General features: G+C 46.8%; 1 protein-coding gene across 1 annotated transcript in view; it reads left to right on the forward strand.

Moving 5' to 3' along the window:
- ELP3 (elongator acetyltransferase complex subunit 3) overlaps window positions 1-21,474 on the forward strand; it is a 102,525-nt gene that overhangs the window by 41,552 nt on the left and 39,499 nt on the right. Inside the window, exon 10 of the mRNA XM_065834344.2 lies at window positions 17,000-17,193. Coding sequence (XP_065690416.1) covers window positions 17,000-17,193 — 194 coding nt within the window. The remainder of the gene's footprint in view (window positions 1-16,999; window positions 17,194-21,474) is intronic.

Consider the following 21,474-nt stretch of genomic DNA (forward strand, 5'->3'; position numbering starts at 1 on the left):
TATTTAGTGATTATTATTCTTTGCTGCTTATTCATGATAAATGGCTAAGGGTTGGATCTCCAGTTGCTCCAGTTTCATTGCAGGAGATTTAGGGAACTGTTTATAAGGTAGAACTTCAAGTGATGCTAAACTACCTCAGGTTCCTGCAGGCCAGCAGGCTCCCTTGCTTGTTAGGAGAAGGGTAATGCTATGTTGGTTTTTTTTCCATTTATTAGTGACATTTTTTGCAGAAACAGAAGAGGCAGAAGGCAAAGTGTTCAGAAAGAGTAGACAAGAAGGTGGCGAAGAGGCTGGAATTGTGAGAGGGGGGATTCAACGCAAACAGGGAAAATAGTTGAGCATAGAAAAGCAAGAGAAGGAGAAAACAGGAAAGAGAAGCTCAACTGATTTAGATTGTTTCTGCCAGAGAAGTCTCTTGGCTTTAGGAGCTGGGGACAATTTTGGTGGTGAGCCAGCTCTGGGACACAGCAGGGGAGGATTTTGTGTTGTGGTGGGGAAGGATGGGAAAAGTAAAAGAAGCCCAAAGAGAATTAAGCAATTTTTTGATTTGGAAAAGGAAAGATTAAGATAAGATCAGAAATTCTGTGCTGAAGGGCTGGAATTGGCAAAAAAAGCAGGTTGGAGGGCCAGGGAAGAGAAATGCTAAGCAGGGGAATAGGAAAACCAGGTGATAGTTTAAGAGGGGGATTCAAGAATACAGAGAGGGTGATGGGGGGACCAGCTCAAGTGACAGCCCTGTTGATGAGTTCAGAAATTTGAAGCAGGACTCGCAGATCAGATTAAGATTTGATGCCCGTGAACATACAGACGAAGAATTGGACGATGAGTAATCGGTGTGGAGGATGAAGCCCTCAAGATGTAATGATGGCTGCAGGAAGAGAAATGGGAGTTGGGGAATCATCGAGTAGTTTGGGTGGGAAAGGACCTTCCCAGCTCCCCCAGTGCCACCCCTACCATGAGCAGGGACATCTTCAGCAGCTCAGGTTGCTCAGAGCCCCGTCCAGCCTGGCCTGGGATGTCTCCAGGGATGGTTCATCCACCACCTCTCTGGGCACCCTGGGCCAGGCTCTCACCACCCTCAGCACAAACAATTTCTGCATCATGTCCGGCCTGAATCTCCCTCCTTTAGTTTAAAACCATCACCCTTTGTCCTGTCACATCAGGCCCTGCTCAAAAGTCTGTCCCCATCCTTCTTCTGGGCCCCATTTAAGTCCAGAAAGGCCGCACTAAGATCTCCCCAGAGCTTCTCTTCTCCAGCTGAACACCCCAGCTCTCTCAGCCTGTCCTCCCAGCAGAGCTGTTCCAGCCTCGGATCATTTCTGGGGCTCCTCTGGCCCCTCTCCAGCAGCTCCATGTGTGTCCTGTGCTGAGGACAAGAGAGTGGGGGAACAGGTGATAAATTACATCAACATGGAGAAGAATTATAGCTGTGTTGTTTTGAAGAGAAGAGAGGAGAGAAGAAGGGATCAAAAATGCCTGTGTTAGGGGCCCCCACGGCCAACTGAGACCAGAAAACACATGAAAATATGTCAACAGAGTTGATGCCCAGCTCAGTGATCGCTGTGTTTCTGAAATGAGAGCTGCAGGGAATGAGATGGAGGGATGCTGGATCACTGGGACATGTTTCAAGCTGGAATGGTAAATGAGACAGCTCTCTTCTTCGTTTTTACCTTCTCTGCCTTTCTCATCCAATCTTAAATGCTTTATGAGTTAATTTTCAAAGTTCCTTTGTCTTAAATAGGAAAGAATAGATGGTAAAAACAACCCTCTGGGGTTCTTATCCAGAGCCGTGCACTGGTGAACATACTGGAAGTGTTCAGCAGGCAATAATTCCTTCTTTCCCGGGAATTCAGCTAGATACTACGGTCTCTATTTCCTACGTTAAAATTTTATATTATGGTTTTGAGTTATTACAGCAGCTTATTTATATGCTGTGCTGTATAAATGTTAGTCCATGCTGGTAAATATTTAGACACTTCTACTGCATAAAAATAATGTGAGAGCAAAGAGAGGAACCAAGTGGAGACCATCTGTTGTGTTCCTGCAACAGCACTAAGCTGCTCATCAGCAGCAATAATGCTCTTTTATGCGGTATTCTCCTAGTTTCCAAAAACATATCATCTTCCTCTGACTTTCTGAGACAAAGACACCTGCAGCTTGTCCAGAATCCTTAGAGATTTTGGATTTTGCGGTAAGTAAGTGTGGAAGAAATCAGCGATTTGTTGTGATGCTCACCTCCTTTCCAGCCACCTCGCTTCTCAGACAGGGCCAGGTAGGACAAAAAGGATCCAGGTGACTTTAGAAGGAGGTCTGAGCACCTCGTTGATCACCAGTTGATATATTAAATCCAGGAGCTTCTCCTGGGAAGATAATAACTTGCTGATTGTGCTGACTGTGTGCTAGAAATACTGGGTGCTTCTTCAACTGGAGCAGGTAATTACGGTTTCAAGAGTAACGTTGCTTCTGTCCCTTATGACCTATTGATTTTGAAGTGTTTCTTGCTGCTTTATCCAGCAACGAGGATGCCCATCAGATGCTCTTTTGCAAACGTATCGAGGTTTTTAAAGTTGTGTGTGTGCATAGCAGCCGTTTTCCTGGAGAGTTTATTAATATATTGATAGGAGTGAGTATATTAGATCTTTCATTATAAGTATATATTATTTTTTGCAGTAAGTGGCAGGTGAGCGGCCCTTTGCCTGCCTTCATCTTGAAGATAATTACACTTAATTTATTTAAACAGAGTGGATGTACTAGGCCTGTGTCCCACTTATGTTGTGCTTCTCCCCTCCTTTCCCCTGTCACACCTCTTCTCTTCTTATTGATATTTTTTTAATAGCCTCAGAGGATTTCCTTCCAACTTCAGGTCACAGAATCCCAGAATGTCGGGGTTGGAAGGGACCTGGAAAGCTCATCCAGTGCAGTCCCCCCCAGAGCAGGAACACCCAGCTGAGGTTCCACAGGAAGGTGTCCAGGTGGGTTTGAATGTCTGCAGAGAAGGAGACTCCACAACCTCCGTGGGCAACCTGGGCCAGGCTCTGCCACCCTCACCCCAAACAAGTTTCTTCTCATATTGAAGTGGAACCTCTTATGTTCCAGTTTGCAGCCATTACCCCTTGTCCTGTCACTGGTTGTCACCGAGAAGAGCCTGGCTCCATCCTCCTGACACTGCCCCTTTCCATATTGATCCCCAGGAATGAGTCCCCCCTCAGTCTCCTCTTCTCCAGCTCCAGAGCCCCAGCTCCCTCAGCCTTTCCTCACACGGGAGATGCTCCACTCCCTTCAGCATCTTGGTGGCTGCGCTGGACTCTCTGCAGCAGTTCCCTGTCCTTCTGGAACTGAGGGGCCACAACTGGACACAAGATTCCAGGGGTGGTCTCCCCAGGGCAGAGCAGAGGGGCAGGAGAACCTCTCTGACCTACTGACCACCCCCTTCTAACCCACCCCAGGTACCATTGGCCTTCCTGGCCACAAGGGCCCAGTGCTGGCTCATGGTCACCCTGCTGTCCCCAGGACCCCCAGGTCCCTTTCCCCTACACTGCTCTCTAATAGGTCATTCCCCAACTTACACTGGAACCTGGGGTTGTTCCTGCCCACATTCAAGACTCTACACTTGCCCTTGTTCTGTTTCATTACATTTTTCCTGCCCAACTCTCCAGCCTGTCCAGGACTCTGGATGGCAGCACAGCTTCCAGTGTCAGCCACTCCTCCCAGCTTGGTGTCACCAGCAAACTTGCTGACAGTCACTCTATTCCCTCATCCAAGTCATTGATGAATATATTGAATAATACCGGCCCCAGCACTGACCCTTGAACACTCCACTAGATCCAGGCCTCAACTGGACTCTGCCCCATTGACCACGACTCTGGCTTCTTCCCTTCAGCCAGTTCACATCCACCTCACTACCGGATCGTCCAGACCGCACTCCCTCAGTTTAACTGTGAGGATGCTGTGGGAGACTGTGTCAAATCCCTTACTCAAGTCAAGGTAGACCACAGCCTTCCACCCCGTTGCACATCTGGGCAAACGCAGCAGGGAGGGCATGTGCTCTGCTTCCCCCACCACCCGTGTCGTTGCTCCAGGTAGCGTACGTTTACACACACATACCGCTACTTATTGTTAGCGAACGCTGGCGTAAAGATAAGCCCGATTCACAGTGCCTCACGTAGCAGGTGGTCGGAGAAAATAATTAGAATAATAGCTGGAATAAATCAAGGGCTCAGCGGGAATAATGGAATTGTTACCAGAGCAGACACCTCATCCTGCGGAACGCGATAAACGCTCAGCTTGGATGTTGTGGCACGAGAGAGATGAGGTGACTCTGGGGGTAAATGGTTGGGAGGATTCATGAATCACACTTACCGACAGGGCTACCAAGCAGAACTTTGGATTTAAGCAAAAACTTTAGGAGGCTGAAGAATTCCCAGGGTGTTTTTACTCATTTCTCATTCTGTTTCCACAGAGCCGCTGAGTGGCAATAGTCTGATCAAACTGTATCTCCTCTGGAATAATTCTTACAAAGCTAATAACGTTTATTAGTGGAGAATATCTTGCCTTTATTTTGATTTTATGGTCTTTTCCTAAGCGTGATTTACCATTGCTGTTCCTCTCGGTCCTCCATGAGGGATGGCTGTGAGCCCATCTCAAACAACCTTAAAGACCCTTCCCAGATAAAATAAATGAAAGGGAACAGGGAAAAGAGACAGAAGATGAGAAATGTCAAGTGTGGGAAGCATCGTAGCAAGTTGTTGGCAGAATCTTCCAGGTCGGATGGTACATGGGAGCAGGTAGATGCTGCCCAGAAACATCAGGTGGACCTTCAGCTGCTGAGAAGCTCTTTTTCCATGAGGAGATGCATGGGGAGGTCCTGTGGCTTCACTCTGTCCGCCTAAAACCTCGTAGAAATAGAATTAAGAGGGTAAAAGCACAGGCTGGACCACTCAGTGATCAGTACAGGTGATAAATATCAGACTAAAGAGATTTTTGGTCCAGTTCAACAGAGCCGCTCTTATGTTCTTTAAATACAACGCAATCATTGAATGACTTTATAGGGTGAAAATTGCTTTTCTTACAGTCATGTGTCAAGTTGTGTTTTAGGATTTTTTTCAGAAGGAATTGCAAAATAAGCATTTCCCAGAAAGAGACTGATTTTAGTGCAATGCCTGCTGCGTCTGCGATCCAAGTGCAAGTTACGCAGGGGCTGCAGCCTCCTCGGTGTGTTGAACACAGGAGAAAAATGATGGTCAAGTAATACAGTGCATAATATGAGTGTATTTGATGTTGTTGTAAAACTTTGAGGCTGTCGTCTCTCCTTTGGCTGTAAATTAGGAGATCGTTTTCCCGAGGGCTCCCGTTTTTATCAAGGAGATAAAACTCGTAATGAAACTAATATATTGCACCTCTATCAGGAGCTTTTAATAACCGTAATAAAAGACAGTTAAACTGTTGATCCACATTGATTTTTACTCTTTTGGGAAGACAATTATCCGTGTTTTTAAATGTAGCTCTGAAATGTTTAGCGGGGTAAATGATATTCCTTTCAATTCCTACTGAACATCTCATTGAATCACTGTTGCTGGCAGGTAGCCAGAATTACCTCGGAAAACTTGTCTCTCTTTTCTTTTTATCATGGGCACATTTCCAGAAGCAGACGAGTTGGTATTTAATGATCGGTCCTTCAGTTCCTGGAGCTTCTCTCGGAGTCTTAGAGCTAAAAATCTCATCGTTTGGAAACAATTACAGCCTCATGAACGATGGCCAACGCCGCGGTGATTTTTATGTTAATGAGAATCGTGGTAGTAAGGAATAGGCTATTTTTAGCAACTCTTTTCACAGACAATTGCACTCATATTTCTGTGGATAAAATAAGCAGATAAAGCCCCAGTGTGTGCCCACTTGTGCAGATGGTGGAGTTGTGCGCACAAAGCTGCTCTCCCTGTCCGGCGTCTGCGTGGAAATCGATCTCATTTGCTTGCTGGGTGTGTTTGCTGCGGCTTCCTATAAAGCAGGGCTGATTTCTCCCTGAATATGTGCAATATAGGGAAAAAAAATAGAAATTAAAGCTGCTGCCCTTGGTGTGATGATGTGCGGGAGCAGAAGAGCTGAATCAATTGAATAGTCCAGGTAAAGCCGGTCCCTTATTTTCTGTGTCACTTGGGGGTCCTTGCCTAATGTGGGTAGGGGGTCACAGTTAAAACCCAAAAATACAAAGGACGGGGGTTTCAGTACTGCGTGGTCTTTGCTACGTTCCATTGTAGTGCATAGAAACGCTACGCCTTGCCAGACCATTAGTGTGGACATGATAAATTGCAAGGCTCTGTGGACAAATTGCATTTATTATGGGTCTTGGATTGTTTCCTTTGTCTTTCTGAATTAGTATTTTGTGCGCACACGCGTTCTCCGCCAGCACGCCAGCCGTAAAAGTCATGATAATAACCATCGCTACCTTTACAATAGCCTCTCATTCAGAAAAAGCTTCTGCTAAATATAAAGGTACCGTTGAGACCCTTTTTCCAACTGAACTAAAAGATCATTTCTTCTCTTCAGAGTTGCTCTGATCGAGTGATGGTTTTTCAAGCCAGGGTTCAGAAGTTGTTTTCTGGGACTCTTTCACTAAGGCCTTTGCTGCGGGAGGCAATAATGACCATATGGCTGGGAACATCAAAATGTAGAGTATTGCATCTGGGCAGGAAGAACCCCAGGTTCCAGTGTAAGTTGGGGAATGAGCTATTAGAGAGCAGTGTAGGGGAAAGGGACCTGGGGGTCCTGGGGACAGCAGGGTGAGCATGAGCCAGCACTGGGCCCTTGTGGCCAGGAAGGCCAATGGGACCTGGGGTGGGTTAGAAGGGGGTGGTCAGTAGGTCAGAGAGGTTCTCCTGCCCCTCTGCTCTGCCCTGGAGAGACCACACCTGGAATCTTGTGTCCAGTTGTGGCCCCTCAGCTCCAGAAGGACAGGGAACTGCTGCAGAGAGTCCAGCGCAGCCACCAAGATGCTGAAGGGAGTGGAGCATCTCCCGTGTGAGGAAAGGCTGAGGGAGCTGGGGCTCTGGAGCTGAAGAAGAGGAGACTGAGGGGGGACTCATTCCTGGGGATCAATATGGAAAGGGGCAGTGTCAGGAGGATGGAGCCAGGCTCTTCTCGGTGACAACCAGTGACAGGACAAGGGGTAATGGGTTCAAACTGGAACACAGGAGGTTCCACTTAAATTTGAGAACAAACTTGTTTGGGGTGAGGGTGTCAGAGCCTGGCCCAGGCTGCCCAGGGAGGTTGTGGAGTCTCCTTCTGTGCAGACATTCAAACCCGCCTGGACCCCTTCCTGTGGAACCTCAGCTGGGTGTTCCTGCTCTGGCAGGGGGATTGAACTGGATGAGCTTTTGAGGTCCCTTCCAATCTCTGACATTCTGGGATTCTGTCTGAACTCAATAATAAGCAACATTTAACATTTGGAAGAGGCCTTGGGCCCCCGCAACGTGACCTTGGAGCATGGTTGTGACTCCTGATCACAGTATCTACTCGGACGCCAAGACAAATCTCTCCAGATTGTGCTCACCGCACCGAGCAGCCCCATCTGCTTCGTCTTGCAGGTGCTTCACGTGAGTCTCCATTTATTACGCAGTTTTGAAGAAACCCATGAGAATACCTCAATCCATTTGCTGTGAAGTTTCACCTTCACTTTTACCAAGCACAGAAACTCTGGGCTTTCTGTTTCTGGGAGGGTCAGCTTGTCCCTAGGGCTAAATATGGGAAATATAGCATTTTTCATTGTCTTAAGTACACTAGTTTCGCAACACAGATCTTTTTAAGCATGTCTTCTACCCTAAAAAACACCCTGACCAGCAACTGTTTCATGTTTTTGATAATCTAACCATCCTTCATCAGACCTTTCCATAAGGAGCATCGGTACAGCAAGCATTGGGTTGCTGCTGATGATTTGTGGTAAAACACATATTTTATTGAGTGATGCCTGTATATCTGGCAAATCTACACTCTCAGTACAAGTCACATCTGTTTATTCTCCTTCCCATTTGAATCACAGAATCCCAGAATGCCAGGGGTTGGAAGGGACCTGGAAAGCTCATCCAGTGCAATCCCCCCATGGAGCAGGAACACCCAGCTGAGGTTCCACAGGAAGGTGTCCAGGCGGGTTTGAATGTCTGCAGAGAAGGAGACTCCACAACCTCCCTGGGCAGCCTGGGCCAGGCTCTGCCACTCTCACCCCAAACAAGTTCCTTCTCATCTTTCAGTGGAACCTCCTGTGTTCCAGTTTGTACCCATTGCCCCTTGTCCTATCATCGGTTGTCACCCAGAAGAGCCTGGCTCCATCCTCCTGACACTGCCCCTTTCCATATTGATCCCCAGGAATGAGTCCCCCCTCAGTCTCCTCTTCTCCAGCTCCAGAGCCCCAGCTCCCTCAGCCTTTCCTCACACGGGAGATGCTCCAATCCCTTCAGCATCTTGGTGGCTGCGCTGGACTCTCTGCAGCAGTTCCCTGTCCTTCTGGAACTGAGGGGCCACAACTGGACACAATATTCCAGGTGCAAAAGTTCCAGTTTTATTATAGCAGCGCCGGGGACTGTTGCAGAGTAGGATCTACTTGGGGTAAGTTCTGTGCAAGCTTGGAGAGACTGAACATCTCTACAACTGAAAGGAGGTTGTTGATCTCTCTTCCCAAGGAGCAAGTGCCAGGAGCAGAGGAAACGGCCTCAAGTTGCGCCAGGGGAGGTTGAGGTTGGATGTGGGAAACAATTTCTTCCCCAAAGGGCTGTGGGGCATTGGAACAGGCTGCCCAGGGCAGTGCTGGAGTCACCATCCCTGGAGGGCTGGACAGACGGACATGAGGTTCCCAGGGACATGGGACAGTGCCAGGGGTGTGGTAACAGTTGGACCTGGTGATCTTGAGGGTCTCGAAACCAAACTGACTCCATGATTCTGTATGTTTACTCATACCATGCATCATAGTTAATATTTTTCCCCATTCTCTGAGTGGTAAACTCAGTCTAAAACCATCACGAGTCGGAATCTGCAAACAGATGCTGTTCAGAGCCACTAACAAGTAGTGTCTCACCATGTTCTGCGAAGTCTGAGGTCACATAATTGAAAGATATTGACGTTAAGTGACTTCAAAATGACCGCGTTGGCACCGCATGTCCCTGCGTCCCGGGTGACAACTGGGCCTTTATGGCGTGTGTGTTCCCAGGCTGCTCCAAAGGCAGCACAAAGGCACTTTTTAGTCTCTACTTTTCGGTCAGTAGGCCATTGTCGGTATCAGCGAATGCAGATCCTATCATTACATTCTAATTAGACTAGCATTTACAAGAAAGAGGGGAAAATGCAAATTTCCAGTTAAAAAGGAGCCGCATTTTTGAGCCACGAGCTTCTGTTAATGCATATAATTAAGCTACTAAGTGATTGTTCGTTCCCTGGGGAGTTGGAAGTGTCATTCAACGCGGTAGCTTTCAAGTGCTACCCGTATTCGTAGTTATAAATAATACAGCTGGTGGAGATAAGGAATGCTGTAATATGGAGAGTCAAGATAATGTTCATCTTAACGTAGTCAGACCTCAATTTTATCATCTGTTTAATGCAGGGACTATAGTAAAGGAACCAATTCAAGAATCAGGTTGAGTGGCATCTGATTTCTAGTGGGCAGTCATTAAGGACAGGGTTGGGTGACCTTTATTTTTAACAAATCCTGACATTTTAGTAAATGGCTTTAAAAACTGCTGCACTTATCCTACGACCGATATCTCCTCGAACAGCTGGACATCTGAAGAGCAAGAAGGTTAAAGATGCCAAATGAATGTTTGGTCCGTAAAATGTTGAAGTGGGATCCCATAAAGTAATATTTTTCTTTTTTGGGATAACTGCAGCTTTTGGGTCTCTTCAGAACATGTTTCTAATTTGCTCTGTACTTTAAGTGGTCAGTAAAATCAGATTAAAACTGCAAGGTCTAATCTTTTAATAGTGACTACTACCAAACTTGGAAATGGGACCAAACCGCTGCGTGGTCTGATCATGATCCCAGATCATTTGGCCTTTCTGTTGCGACTCTGAACAGACACACGAGCAACTAACGGGTTTTCTACGTCGACTTTTGGTTATCAATAAATATCTCTTTTCTTGGACAGTAATAACAATGTCATGCAATTTTTAAGACTCAAAAGCAATTGATGGGAGTTGGACAGGAAGATTCCATCATGCGCTTCGATACGTCTGCCTTGACGGAAAAATCAGTGGCTTCTTGGCATCTAAATGAGTAATTTTACACCCATTGGGCCCCGATTATTCACAGCGGCCGTGAATTTATGAGGTGGTGGATGAATGGATCCTATAGATGCTGTTAGCTTTAATAACAGGGAACTTCCACAACAAAGGCATATGCTACTAAAATCAATTACCGTTCTCATAAAACATGTTAGCGGTAAACTTGTATAACCTTGTAGACTGAGCATGTGTTGATGGAGTCTTATTAAGATTCATTGTTTGTAATTCACGGAACAGCTGTTCCTACACTGAAGGATGTTTAATGGAGCTCAGGTGAAGCAAAAAAAAGTGAATTCCAGGATTCTCTGGTTACTCATTTTATTATTTACTGTGAAAATGTACTCAACTTCTCTCTAATACCACATAAATATATATGTGTATATAAATATAAATATATGTATATGCACATTGGGGCCACTACTGTCCAATATATTCATCAATGACTTGGATGAGGGAATAGAGTGACTGTCAGCAAGTTTGCTGGTGACACCAGACTGGGAGGAGTGGTGACACTGGAAGCTGTGCTGCCATCAGAGACCTGGACAGGCTGGAGAGCTGGGCGGGGAAAATGTAATGAAATAGAACAAGGGCAAGTGTAGAGTCTTGAATGTGGGCAGGAACAACCCCAGGTTCCAGTGTAAGTTGGGGAATGAGCTATTAGAGAGCAGTGTAGGGGAAAGGGACCTGGGGGTCCTGGGGACAGCAGGGTGAGCCTGAGCCAGCACTGGGCCCTTGTGGCCAGGAGGCCAATGGTACCTGGGGTGGGTTAGAAGGGGGTGGTCAGTAGGTCAGAGAGGTTCTCCTGCCCCTCTGCTCTGCCCTGGGGAGACCACCCCTGGAATCTTGTGTCCAGTTGTGGCCCCTCAGTTCCAGAAGGACAGGGAACTGCTGCAGAGAGTCCAGCGCAGCCACCAAGATGCTGAAGGGAGTGGAGCATCTCCCGTGTGAGGAAAGGCTGAGGGAGCTGGGGCTCTGGAGCTGGAGAAGAGGAGACTGAGGGGTGACCTCATTCATGTTTACAGATATCTAAAGGGTGAGTGTCAGGAGGATGGAGCCAGGCTCTTCTCGGTGACAACCGATGATAGGACAAGGGGCAATGGGTACAAACTGGAACACAGGAGGTTCCACTTAAATATGAGAAGAAACAACTTCTCAGTGAGGGTGTCAGAGCCTGGCCCAGGCTGCCCAGGGAGGTTGTGGAGTCTCCTTCTCTGCAGACATTCAAACCCGCCCGGACCCCTTCCTGTGGAACCTCAGCTGGGTGTTCCTGCTCCATGGGGGGATTGCACTGGATGAGCTTTCCAGGTCCCTTCCAATCCCTAGCATTCTGTGATTCTATGATTCTATGATAAATTGGGCAAGGTTATGGGAAACGTTAATTTAGGGTATAAAAAGGTCCATATTTATGAACCTGCAGGTCGTTGAAGTTTCGACTGATCTGAATTGATATTTTTAATTACCGTTAATCTTTCACGTCCTGTCCATCATCTGCACACAAAAATTAAAGATTTTGCTCGAGCATCCATCATTATTATACAAGACATGCTAAATGCCTGTAGACTTAGTCTTTAGCTAGAGGGGACAAAACTTCGAGTTCAAAGAAGATTGGTTTAGTAGCTTTGAGGTTGTACGTGCTTCCGATTGGAATATTCATGTATTCACTACACCACGTCCTCAAGTGATTCAAAAAAGCCTGGAAATACGTCATGATCCTTTTTCTCTAGGTCATCTTTGACCTCTAACTTCACAGTGCATTAGCAGACGTGGGTTTAAGCCTTGAGTAAGTGTTTGGTAAAGCTGATGTAAAACCTCCTGTTGACTCCAGTGATGCTGTGGATGGTGGGCTCTGGAACAAATGTTGTTTTAGGGATTGAATTTGTTTTGGCAGCAAACTGTTCGGAATGTTTTTATCAGTCAAAGACACCTTTTAAGGTGTCTAATTAGAAAAAGAAGGCTACAATTCCTACTGAAGCTTGGCATGTGTTAGCATTTTATAGTTCCTTTGTTTCCTGAGAGACTCAATCAAAACTTTGTACATGGGAAAAGGTTAAGCCTTTAAATATTGGGATTTACCAGCACTGTTTAAAGTTTACCACTGGAAAAAGGGGGTTGGGGAAAAAAGGAGGCACTGCTTCATTGTATTGTTCAAAATTAATGATTTTTTAAGTAATTAAACTCGAGGAGTATTTTGAGAAATAGTATAAGAAGTAAAGATGAAAATGTATCGATTTTATTTTCAATGCCAGCATTGCCGAAATACAGAGCAGCATTATCAGCTGGCTTAAAATACTGACGTGAAATGCGCCATGTGTATGAAGTGGCAAAACTCAGGATGCGATTGGAAACCTTAACTTTTGACCTTGCCTTTGCTGGACGGTTTAACCTCAGCACCGCGTCCACGGCCGCCTTTGATCTGCAATGCAAATCGGGCTGTTTCAGCATCCTGACCGGTGAATCATACATGCTTTTGCATTCGCTATCGTTGCGAATACTCATATATATAACCGTACTGGAAGCCTTTTTTCCTTGCTGGTGTGGTTTATTCACCTTCCGATATCTCACTGGGGAAGCATCACTGCTTCCCTACCTTAATGTCTTTCTCTTCCTCGGTGCCGCTTACCCATCGTTCCTCACGTCAGAACAATCACCTCTTACACCATTTTCTTATTCCTTCTTTCACAGTCACTTTGCTTTACATTAGAGCTCCCCTAACCACCCACAAAAGACGGAATTCTGTCCTTTTGGGGTTGTTCCAGGACAACGGGATTCTGAATTATTTGTCTGACCCTCCGCTACTGTGTGACTTTGGATTATACACCTGCTTCAGCTGACTGCTTTGGAAATGAGTCCAGTGATTTATTTTTTTGTCTCACTTTTTGCACCTCGAGCATCACCTGCGCACCAGGGCCAGCACAGAGGTGGTCAGCCAAGGGCAGAGCGTGTCTGCTGTACCTGACAGCCACCAGCCACAGGAATGACCTGTAACGTCAAACCGAACCCTCGGAGCAGGGGGGAGGACGCACGTGTTCAAGAGATACATTAAGCAGACTTGTCACAGGGGGACAGATCGTGTTTCTGACCTTACTTTCATAGAGTCGTAGAATTAGAGAATCATTTTGGTTCAAAAAGACCCTCAAGATCATCGAGTCCAACCGTTGCCCCACCCCTGGCACTGCCCCATGTCCCTGAGAACATCATGTCCGTCTGTCCAGCCCTCCAGGGATGGTGACTCCAGCACTGCCCTGGGCAGCCTGTTCCAATGCCCCACAGCCCTTTGGGGAAGAAATTGTTCCCCACATCCAACCTCAACCTCCCCTGGTGCAACTTGAGGCCGTTTCCTCTGCTCCTGGCGCTTGTTCCTGGGGAGCAGAGCCCGACCCCCCTGGCTCCAAGCTCCTTTCAGGCAGTTCAGAGATCAGAAGGTCTCCCCTCAGCTCCTGTTCTCCAGCTGAACCCCCCAGCTCCCTCAGCCGCTCCCATCACACTTGTGCTCCAGCCCCTCACCAGCTCCGTTCCCTTCTCTGCACTCGCTCCAGCACCTCAAGGCCTTTCTTGGCGTGAGGGACCCAGAACTGCCCCCAGGATTGGAGGTTTGTCCTCCCCAGGTCCCAGCACAGGGACGGTCACTGCCCTGGGCCTGCTGGTCACACCAGTGCTGGTCCCAGCCAGGATGCTGGTGGCCTCTTGGCCACCTGGGCACACGCTGGTTCATTTTCAGCCACTGTCACCAACACCCCCAGGGCCTTTTCCAGCTGCTCTTCCCCAGCCTGCAGCATTCATGGGGTTGTTGTGACCCAAGCGCAGGACCTGACACTTGGCCTTGTTGAACCTCAGACTTGGCCTCAGCCAATCAATCCGTCCAATCCAGATCTTACTGGCAGTTGGACTCAATGATCCTTCTGGTTCCCTTCCAGCTTGAGATATTCTATGATTCATCGGTGATGCTCAATAGACCAAGCCAGCCCAATGCTGACAGAAAAGAAATGCTCTCCCCTCAAAATGCACATTGGGTTCTCTCGCATTAGTGATGTGAGTCATCCTGGTCAAGGGTCCGTCGGGAACCGGAGCTGACACAAGGCTGGGAGCAGGATGGCGTGGCTGGAATCGTGAGCAGGGCAGAGAACCATCACATCTGCTGCCTTGGAGCTGCAGTGCAAACCAGCCCAGAGTGCCTCCAGATAAGTTGTTTATGTCCTGTCCTCAGAGATGATCACGATGATTTTAGTATCTCACAGAGCTGGCAAAACATATGTTTTTTCATCTTGTGGTGAGCATGAGAGGTTCGTGACAAACAGGAGTGTTTTTGGAGGGCATAAACAGTCCTGGGGAAAGGAGGAGACCAACCTTACATCTACACATGCTGCAGAGCAAGCACCTTGATGCCAGGCTTGGGAGTCATCTGTCTTGATCTACTTTTGCCCAGTTCAACAGCATGTTGGGCATTGGAGTCACCATCCCTGGAGGGTTGGACAGACGGACATGAGGTTCTCAGGACATGAGGCAGTGCCAGGGGTGGGGGAACAGCTGGACTTGATGATCTTGAGGGTCTTTTCCAAACTAAACAGTTCTATGATTCTGTCTCCATTGTAAACCATTTACTTCACAGACAGCGCAGCTTAATGGGCTGCAGGGTTTGTTACCCGTCTGGGATGGTTGATCTGTGTCTTGGATCCTCTTTGAGGAGAAATGAATCAATTATCTCTCCTGGAGGCTGAAGAACATGGATCTCACTTTCTGCATGAAACAAATTGTTTAGTAACTCCATAAGGAGGTGAGGGCAACAGGGCCATGCCTGGATGGGGTTCTCTCATCACCGAGCAGCTTTTGGCACAACCTTTTTGCAAAGCTGCAGGTAACTCAAGTCAGCAAGTTAATTAAAGTTAAAACAAACCTGCGAAATTTAAAACCAGTACCTCCCCCTTGTGGTAGTTTTTTTGGTTGGTTTTTCTTTATGGGTCCATCTGGGACTTACTGCACCTTAAGCCAGCAGCGCTGCTGGGATGGTGGTGGCTGAAGCTTCATTAGACCATGAACACAGGATTTAACAGTTCATTTTGCAGCAGCCGTGTGGGCTTGAGGGTGTTCAGCTGGAGAAGAGAAGCTCTGGGGAGACCTTATTGTGACCTTTCCAGACTTAAAAGGGGCTGAGAAGAAAGGTGGGGACAGACTTTTGTGACAGGGCATGGGGTGATGGTTTTAAACTAAAGAAGGGAGATTCAGACATGAGGGAGAAATTTTTGACACTGAGGGTGGTGAGAGCCTGGCCCAGGTTGGGCAGAGAGGTGGTGGCTGAACCATCCCTGGAGACATCCCAGGCCAGGCTGGACGGGGCTCTGAGCAACCTGAGCTGGTGAAGATGTCCCTGCTCATGGCACGGGTGGCACTGGGGGAGCTGGGAAGGTCCCTTCCCACCCAAACCATTCTATGACTTCATCCATGATCCAGATCTTGTTTTGTCTCAAACTGACTCAGTCAGTCTCTTTGTGAGGATGTGTATAAATGACTCAGGAGGCTGCTCTGCCTGGAAAAGACATATATATATATATATATATATATTTACTGTTTGATTTTTTCAGCTGGATTAACTTTCTGCTCTGGTTTCCCTGGAGCTGCACAGCAAGTGGGATGGCCCAGGAGCGCGGGCACCCAGGCTTGGGCAGGGAGTCCCATACAGCCCGATGTGGTCCTGCTGTTCCCCTGGCCTTGCTACCTCCTCCCATCCTCGAGCTGGACTTGGCACGTATTCCAGTCTGTGCAGATCCGTTCTGCTCTGCTTAAGCTAGCAGGAAACCATTTGCTGCTTTTTACCCTGCTAAAGAAGGGGTTTGTGAAGCACGGGGAGCTGACAGAGCTGCTTAGAGCTGCCCAGGTGGGGAGCTCCATGAACTCAGCTTAACAAACTTGTGGGTTTTTATTTACTATGAGAATACCATGCTGGAGAGTGGTCAAGTGGTGGTTTTCAAGTGTGCAACAGTCTGATTCAGTATTAGATCTGACCCGTAGGTATTGTTATATGTATATACACAGATATATAAATAAATATAATGAGAACCATGTCATCACATCGGTCATTTTAATGGTTGCATGGTTCAAGGTGCCTTGCCCCATTTTTGATTTTTTGGAAGTGATATGATTTTAAGTGCCATTACTGCAATTTAATCTGCAAAAACCACCCAATGTGATCGTTGTTCAGTGCATAGCGCTGCTCAATTTGCAGTACTGTGCTGGGATTTAGTCATAGGAGTTAGCAGGAGATACACTTTGTCCTCCCGTTCTCTGCGATTGTTCAGAACATCGTTGTGGAATAAATCTGTTTTTCTTCGTTGCTATTCAAATGGTGCGTCCCAGACACATTGATTAATCTCTAAATGTGGTCTGCTGAGATCGAAGACAAGCACACTCATTTCTATTGTTCTAATTCCGAGCAGAGTCTGTTACAATAAATGGTGCAGTATCTATTGAATTCGTGCTGAAAGGTAGAAGTAACGCACAGATTTCACTTGTAGCATCGTCACGTGGATTTTTTTCTTCAGTGGCGCCTCTTTAAATCTAGAACATGCTCTTTTATTTCAAAAAAAAGTCATAAACTGATAAATGCTGGCAACTCAGTGTAAGCCAGTAATTCTTCAAACGTATTTACAATTGTCTTTTATGAAATCAGCCTTGCAATTAGCGCTGAAGCCGCGGGGAATGTAGTTCGGTTTTGCCCTGACTCGCATGTTTTGTTCCACTTGTGCAGGAGTTTTTTGAGAATCCTGCCTTTCGCCCAGACGGCATGAAGCTCTATCCGACGCTGGTGATCCGCGGCACGGGGCTGTACGAGCTCTGGAAGACGGGAAGATACAAGAGCTACCCCCCCAGCACTCTCGTGGATCTGGTGGCCAGAATCCTGGCCCTCGTCCCCCCATGGACACGTGTGTACCGTGTTCAGAGGTAATTTGCTGCTGCGGGCCTTGATTTATGACACTTGGATGGATTCTTCCTTTAATTACAGCGAGATCTGACTCAGGCTTTTATGATTTTACAGTCTTAATCATTATTGCACTAAATATTTTTAAAATTACTCCCTACCTATTCAGGATGGGAAAGGCCAAGTAGAATGAGAAGCTATTTAAACTGAACCGCCTCTCTAATGCCCCCAGAAATGTCAAGATTTCTGGAGGCTCCGCTTTTGCTGGGGCTGCAGCACACGTTGTACTTTAATGATATTGATAGATAATTGCCTCTTGGCTGTGGGGGAAGTTTCCTACCATTATTGCAGGAGCTTCAAGGTGTGTAATACTTTTTTGGCTATAGAGACTTCCTTTCTTTCCCCGTGGGTGTTGCAGGGTTTTCATCAGTGTACTATGGTTGTGCCATTATTTCCGTCACTTGCCTCCCAGAACAATAGATAATACTTCTATTTAGCACTACATCTTCAGTGTGGGGTCTTCCTTGGATTATTTTTCTGCTGTTATCCCCTCCATCTGTCTGATATTAGGAGGAGAGGCTGTAGTGCCTATTTTTGCGTGTGCAGACAATACTGGGTTGGCTTCCATATCCATGAGCTGGAAACAGTGCAAATTGGCTCTTCAAAGTGTGCAGAACTGGGGAGCCTCGTGCATTAGACCTCGTCTGCCTGGACTTCTCTAAGGCATTTGGTTATAGATATAAGGAAGAAAATCTTCATCATGAGGGCGGTGAGACACTGGAACGGGTTGTCCAGAGAAGCTGTGGATGCCCCATCCCTGGAAGTGTTCAAGTTCACGCTGAACGGGGCTCTGAGCAACCTGGTCTAGTGGAAGGTGTCCCTTCCCATGGTGGGTTGGAACTAGATGGTCCTTAAGGTCCCTTCCTACCCAAACCATTTGATGATTTTATGCCGTATCAGAAATACAACGGAGCAGGGATAAGCAGAGAAAGATGGTAGAGAAGAAAGTGGCTGAAGGCAAGAAGCACTGAGTAGCTTTGACAAAGAAAGTACGGACTTGGGGTTATTAGTAGAGTTTCTCAAACATCCATTGAAAAGCTGATTCTCCTCAAAATTGTATTTATTAACAATGACACAAAAAAGTACTAAGGTGCTGAGGAAATCTTGCAGGGCTGGGAAATATTGCTGAGAAAGAGAGGAGGTGCAAGCAGGACCTGGTGGTGGAGACGCTGGAGTGATAGAGATGGGATGAGATGCAGTTCAGGGAAGCTTGAGGTCAAACTCGGAGGAGGTTTTGCTGTGAACCATGAGGTCCTTGTGTGAGAAGAGCAGAGGAGGGAAGTTCTTCATGTCTTGGTCTCTATCTAATATGAGTAAGTCATGGGTGTGAAGCTGTGAAAAGTATTTTTTTCAGGATAATTCTTCTGAGAGATGAAAAGTATTAATGCAGCAGCCAGACAAAGCTTTGGTAAGAGGAATAATCTTCATCTTCCAGAAAATGAATGGTGGAAATATGCACAGGGGAGGTTTAAATTGGATATTAGGAAAGATTTCTTCCTGGAAAGGGCTGTGGGGCATTGGAACAGGCTGCCCAGGGCAATGGTGGAGCCACCATCCCTGGAGGGTTGGACAGACGGACATGATGTTCTCAGGACATGGGGCAGTGCCAGGGGTGGGTTATGGTTGGACTTTATTCTCTCAAGGGTCCTTTCCAACCAAACGATTCTGTGATTCTGCTGTAGATGCAACGACGCGTTTGTTCATGATGCTATCACCATAGCATCGCATCTAAACCCAACAGGTTTCTTCTCTCATGAGTTTTTAGCCTGGTAGGTCTTCTCCTAAGGAACACGGGCCTGGAGAAGTCTTTCCTTGGAGTGCTGATTTGCCCAAGCTCACTAGGATTTCTCCGTCGAGCTGTCATCTGCTGCTCAGTTACTGTGTTCCAGTGCAATTGCTGTTTTCTTACCGACTGGCTCGTCTTACTTGTTCGTGGTGATTAGAGATTTTTACACCTCCGGTGCAAAGTCCAAAAGCTATTACTTTGATCTAAATTGCTTTCGGGGCTATCGTGTGACTCTGTAACAGAATCATGAACTAAACTGGATTTCTAAAAAGGTTTGTGGCCGGTTCCCCACTCTGCTTCACTGAGGACAGTGGCTTTTCTCCCTTTCTCCGTTGCCACCCCAGGCCCTTCCCATCTCCCTCCAGCCTGTTGCCACGAGTCCGTCATCCTTCACATTTTGCATTTCAGGCTTTTTTTCCACAATCCTTTCAGATATTACTTATCCCAAGCTCTCTGTGCACTGACCACCCATTTGATATGTGCATTTTGTAGCAAACACCATCAGGAAAAGGCTGAGTTATCTATCCCCTTCCTTATTAGAACCACTATTTGGGGTCTCTGTCCCCAGGTACCAGTTTTTGAAGAAACATAAGAGACTTGATGTGTTTTAGTCCCTCGCATGCTCAAAATCATCAGTTTAAGGAGTGGGGTGAGCTTTGGAGAGGTGTTGCTGACAAAACACTGTGGAAGTCCTTCAGGAAACCAGATTCATGTTTAAAAGATAAATAAGATGCTGTTGCTAATGGCTGATTGGAGGAGAATAAATCTTCCAGGGTGTTCTGTAACTATCGGAGATGCTTAATACTGTATTTGTCCTCAACGTTTGTGAACCTCATTATCTCCAAAGTGCTTTGGTGTGTGAGAAGGTGTGAAATGACAGGGGTAGTGCCACACACCTCGAGACTTCTCCTTTTGTGAATCTCAGGGGTTTATATGAATGTTATTTTCACTGGACTGATGGGGAGATGCAGATATGAAGAAATAAAGTACTTATTCAACTGAGATTGTGTAGTAAGTCAGAGCTGAGAGCGGACTCAAGCCCTTTAGACTTTCACAGTGTGTTTCAATCAGCGGCTTCACAAGTGTCCTAAGTCATGCAAAATGTTTGCGAAATAGATTAAATAGGCCTTGGCGAAGCTTCTGGCAAATTGCACATTAATAAGGTCAGGATTTAATCGCCCGCATCCCCGAATTTGTTTAACATTTTAACAAGTCCTAACATCACTGGTACAGTGCTGTCTTGTGGCCATTTAACACATGCAGTTCGTGTGGACGCTCACCATGCACACAGATATTTATTTAAATAATCTGAAGCAGGGATGGAAAACCTATTTCTTGCTTAAAAACCTTATTTTTCACATACATATTTTAATTTAGTTTGCTCCCTAGTAAGCAGATGCTACTCAAGTCACTGTATCTTGTCATCTATCTTTTATATGCAGTACTTCATTTACTGTTTCATGGCCGATTCAGGATTTAACTGAAGACCTGGGACTGGAAGATGTCGGGATGCTTTATCTGCATCCCTATGGGGAAAATACGTACAGCTTGTCTTTTTGGAGTTGTTCCATAATTAGGAGAAAGGCGTTTAGTTAGATTATCACTGTAGATCTAACATGCTCTGGTGAAAATGCCCTTCTCCTCTAGTGAGCCCTTTAGTCACAACGTGAAGTGCCCATTTCCTCTAATTGAAGCTCTTTGAAGTATGTTTTCGTGGCTCTTCGGTGTCTTATTTACCCAAAGAAATCCACTGAATAAATGAACTGGTGAGCTAATTGTATTTTATCTCAACTTTTTGGCATGTGAGTGTAAGATTGGAGGAATTTTTCACAGAGTCTTTGAACAAACAGCAGGGAAAACAGGGGAGGAAAGTAAAATACTGGGCCTCCTTTATGCTGGAGAAATTTGTACCAAATCCCAGAATGTCAGGGACTGGAAGGGACCTGGAAAGCTCATCCAGTGCAATCCCCCCATGGAGCAGGAACACCCAGCTGAGGTTCCACAGGAAGGGGTCCAGGCGGGTTTGAATGTCTGCAGAGAAGGAGACTCCACAACCTCCCTGGGCAGCCTGGGCCAGGCTCTGCCACCCTCACCCCCAACAAGTTTCCTCTCAAATTTAAGTCGAACCCCCTGTGTTCCAGTTTGCACCTATTGCCCCTTGTCCTGCCACTGGTTGTCACCCAGAAGAGCCTGGCTCCATCCTCCTGACACTGCCCCTTTCCATATTGATCCCCAGGAATGAGTCCCCCCTCAGTCTCCTCTTCTCCAGCTCCAGAGCCCCAGCTCCCTCAGCCTTTCCTCACACGGGAGATGCTCCACTCCCTTCAGCATCTTGGTGGCTGCGCTGGACTCTCTGCAGCAGTTCCCTGTCCTTCTGGAGCTGAGGGGCCACAACTGGACACAATATTCCAGGTGTGGTCTCCCCAGGGCAGAGCAGAGGGGCAGGAGAACCTCTCTG

Source organism: Patagioenas fasciata, chromosome 3, assembly GCF_037038585.1.
Source record: "Patagioenas fasciata isolate bPatFas1 chromosome 3, bPatFas1.hap1, whole genome shotgun sequence".
NCBI lineage: Eukaryota > Metazoa > Chordata > Aves > Columbiformes > Columbidae > Patagioenas > Patagioenas fasciata.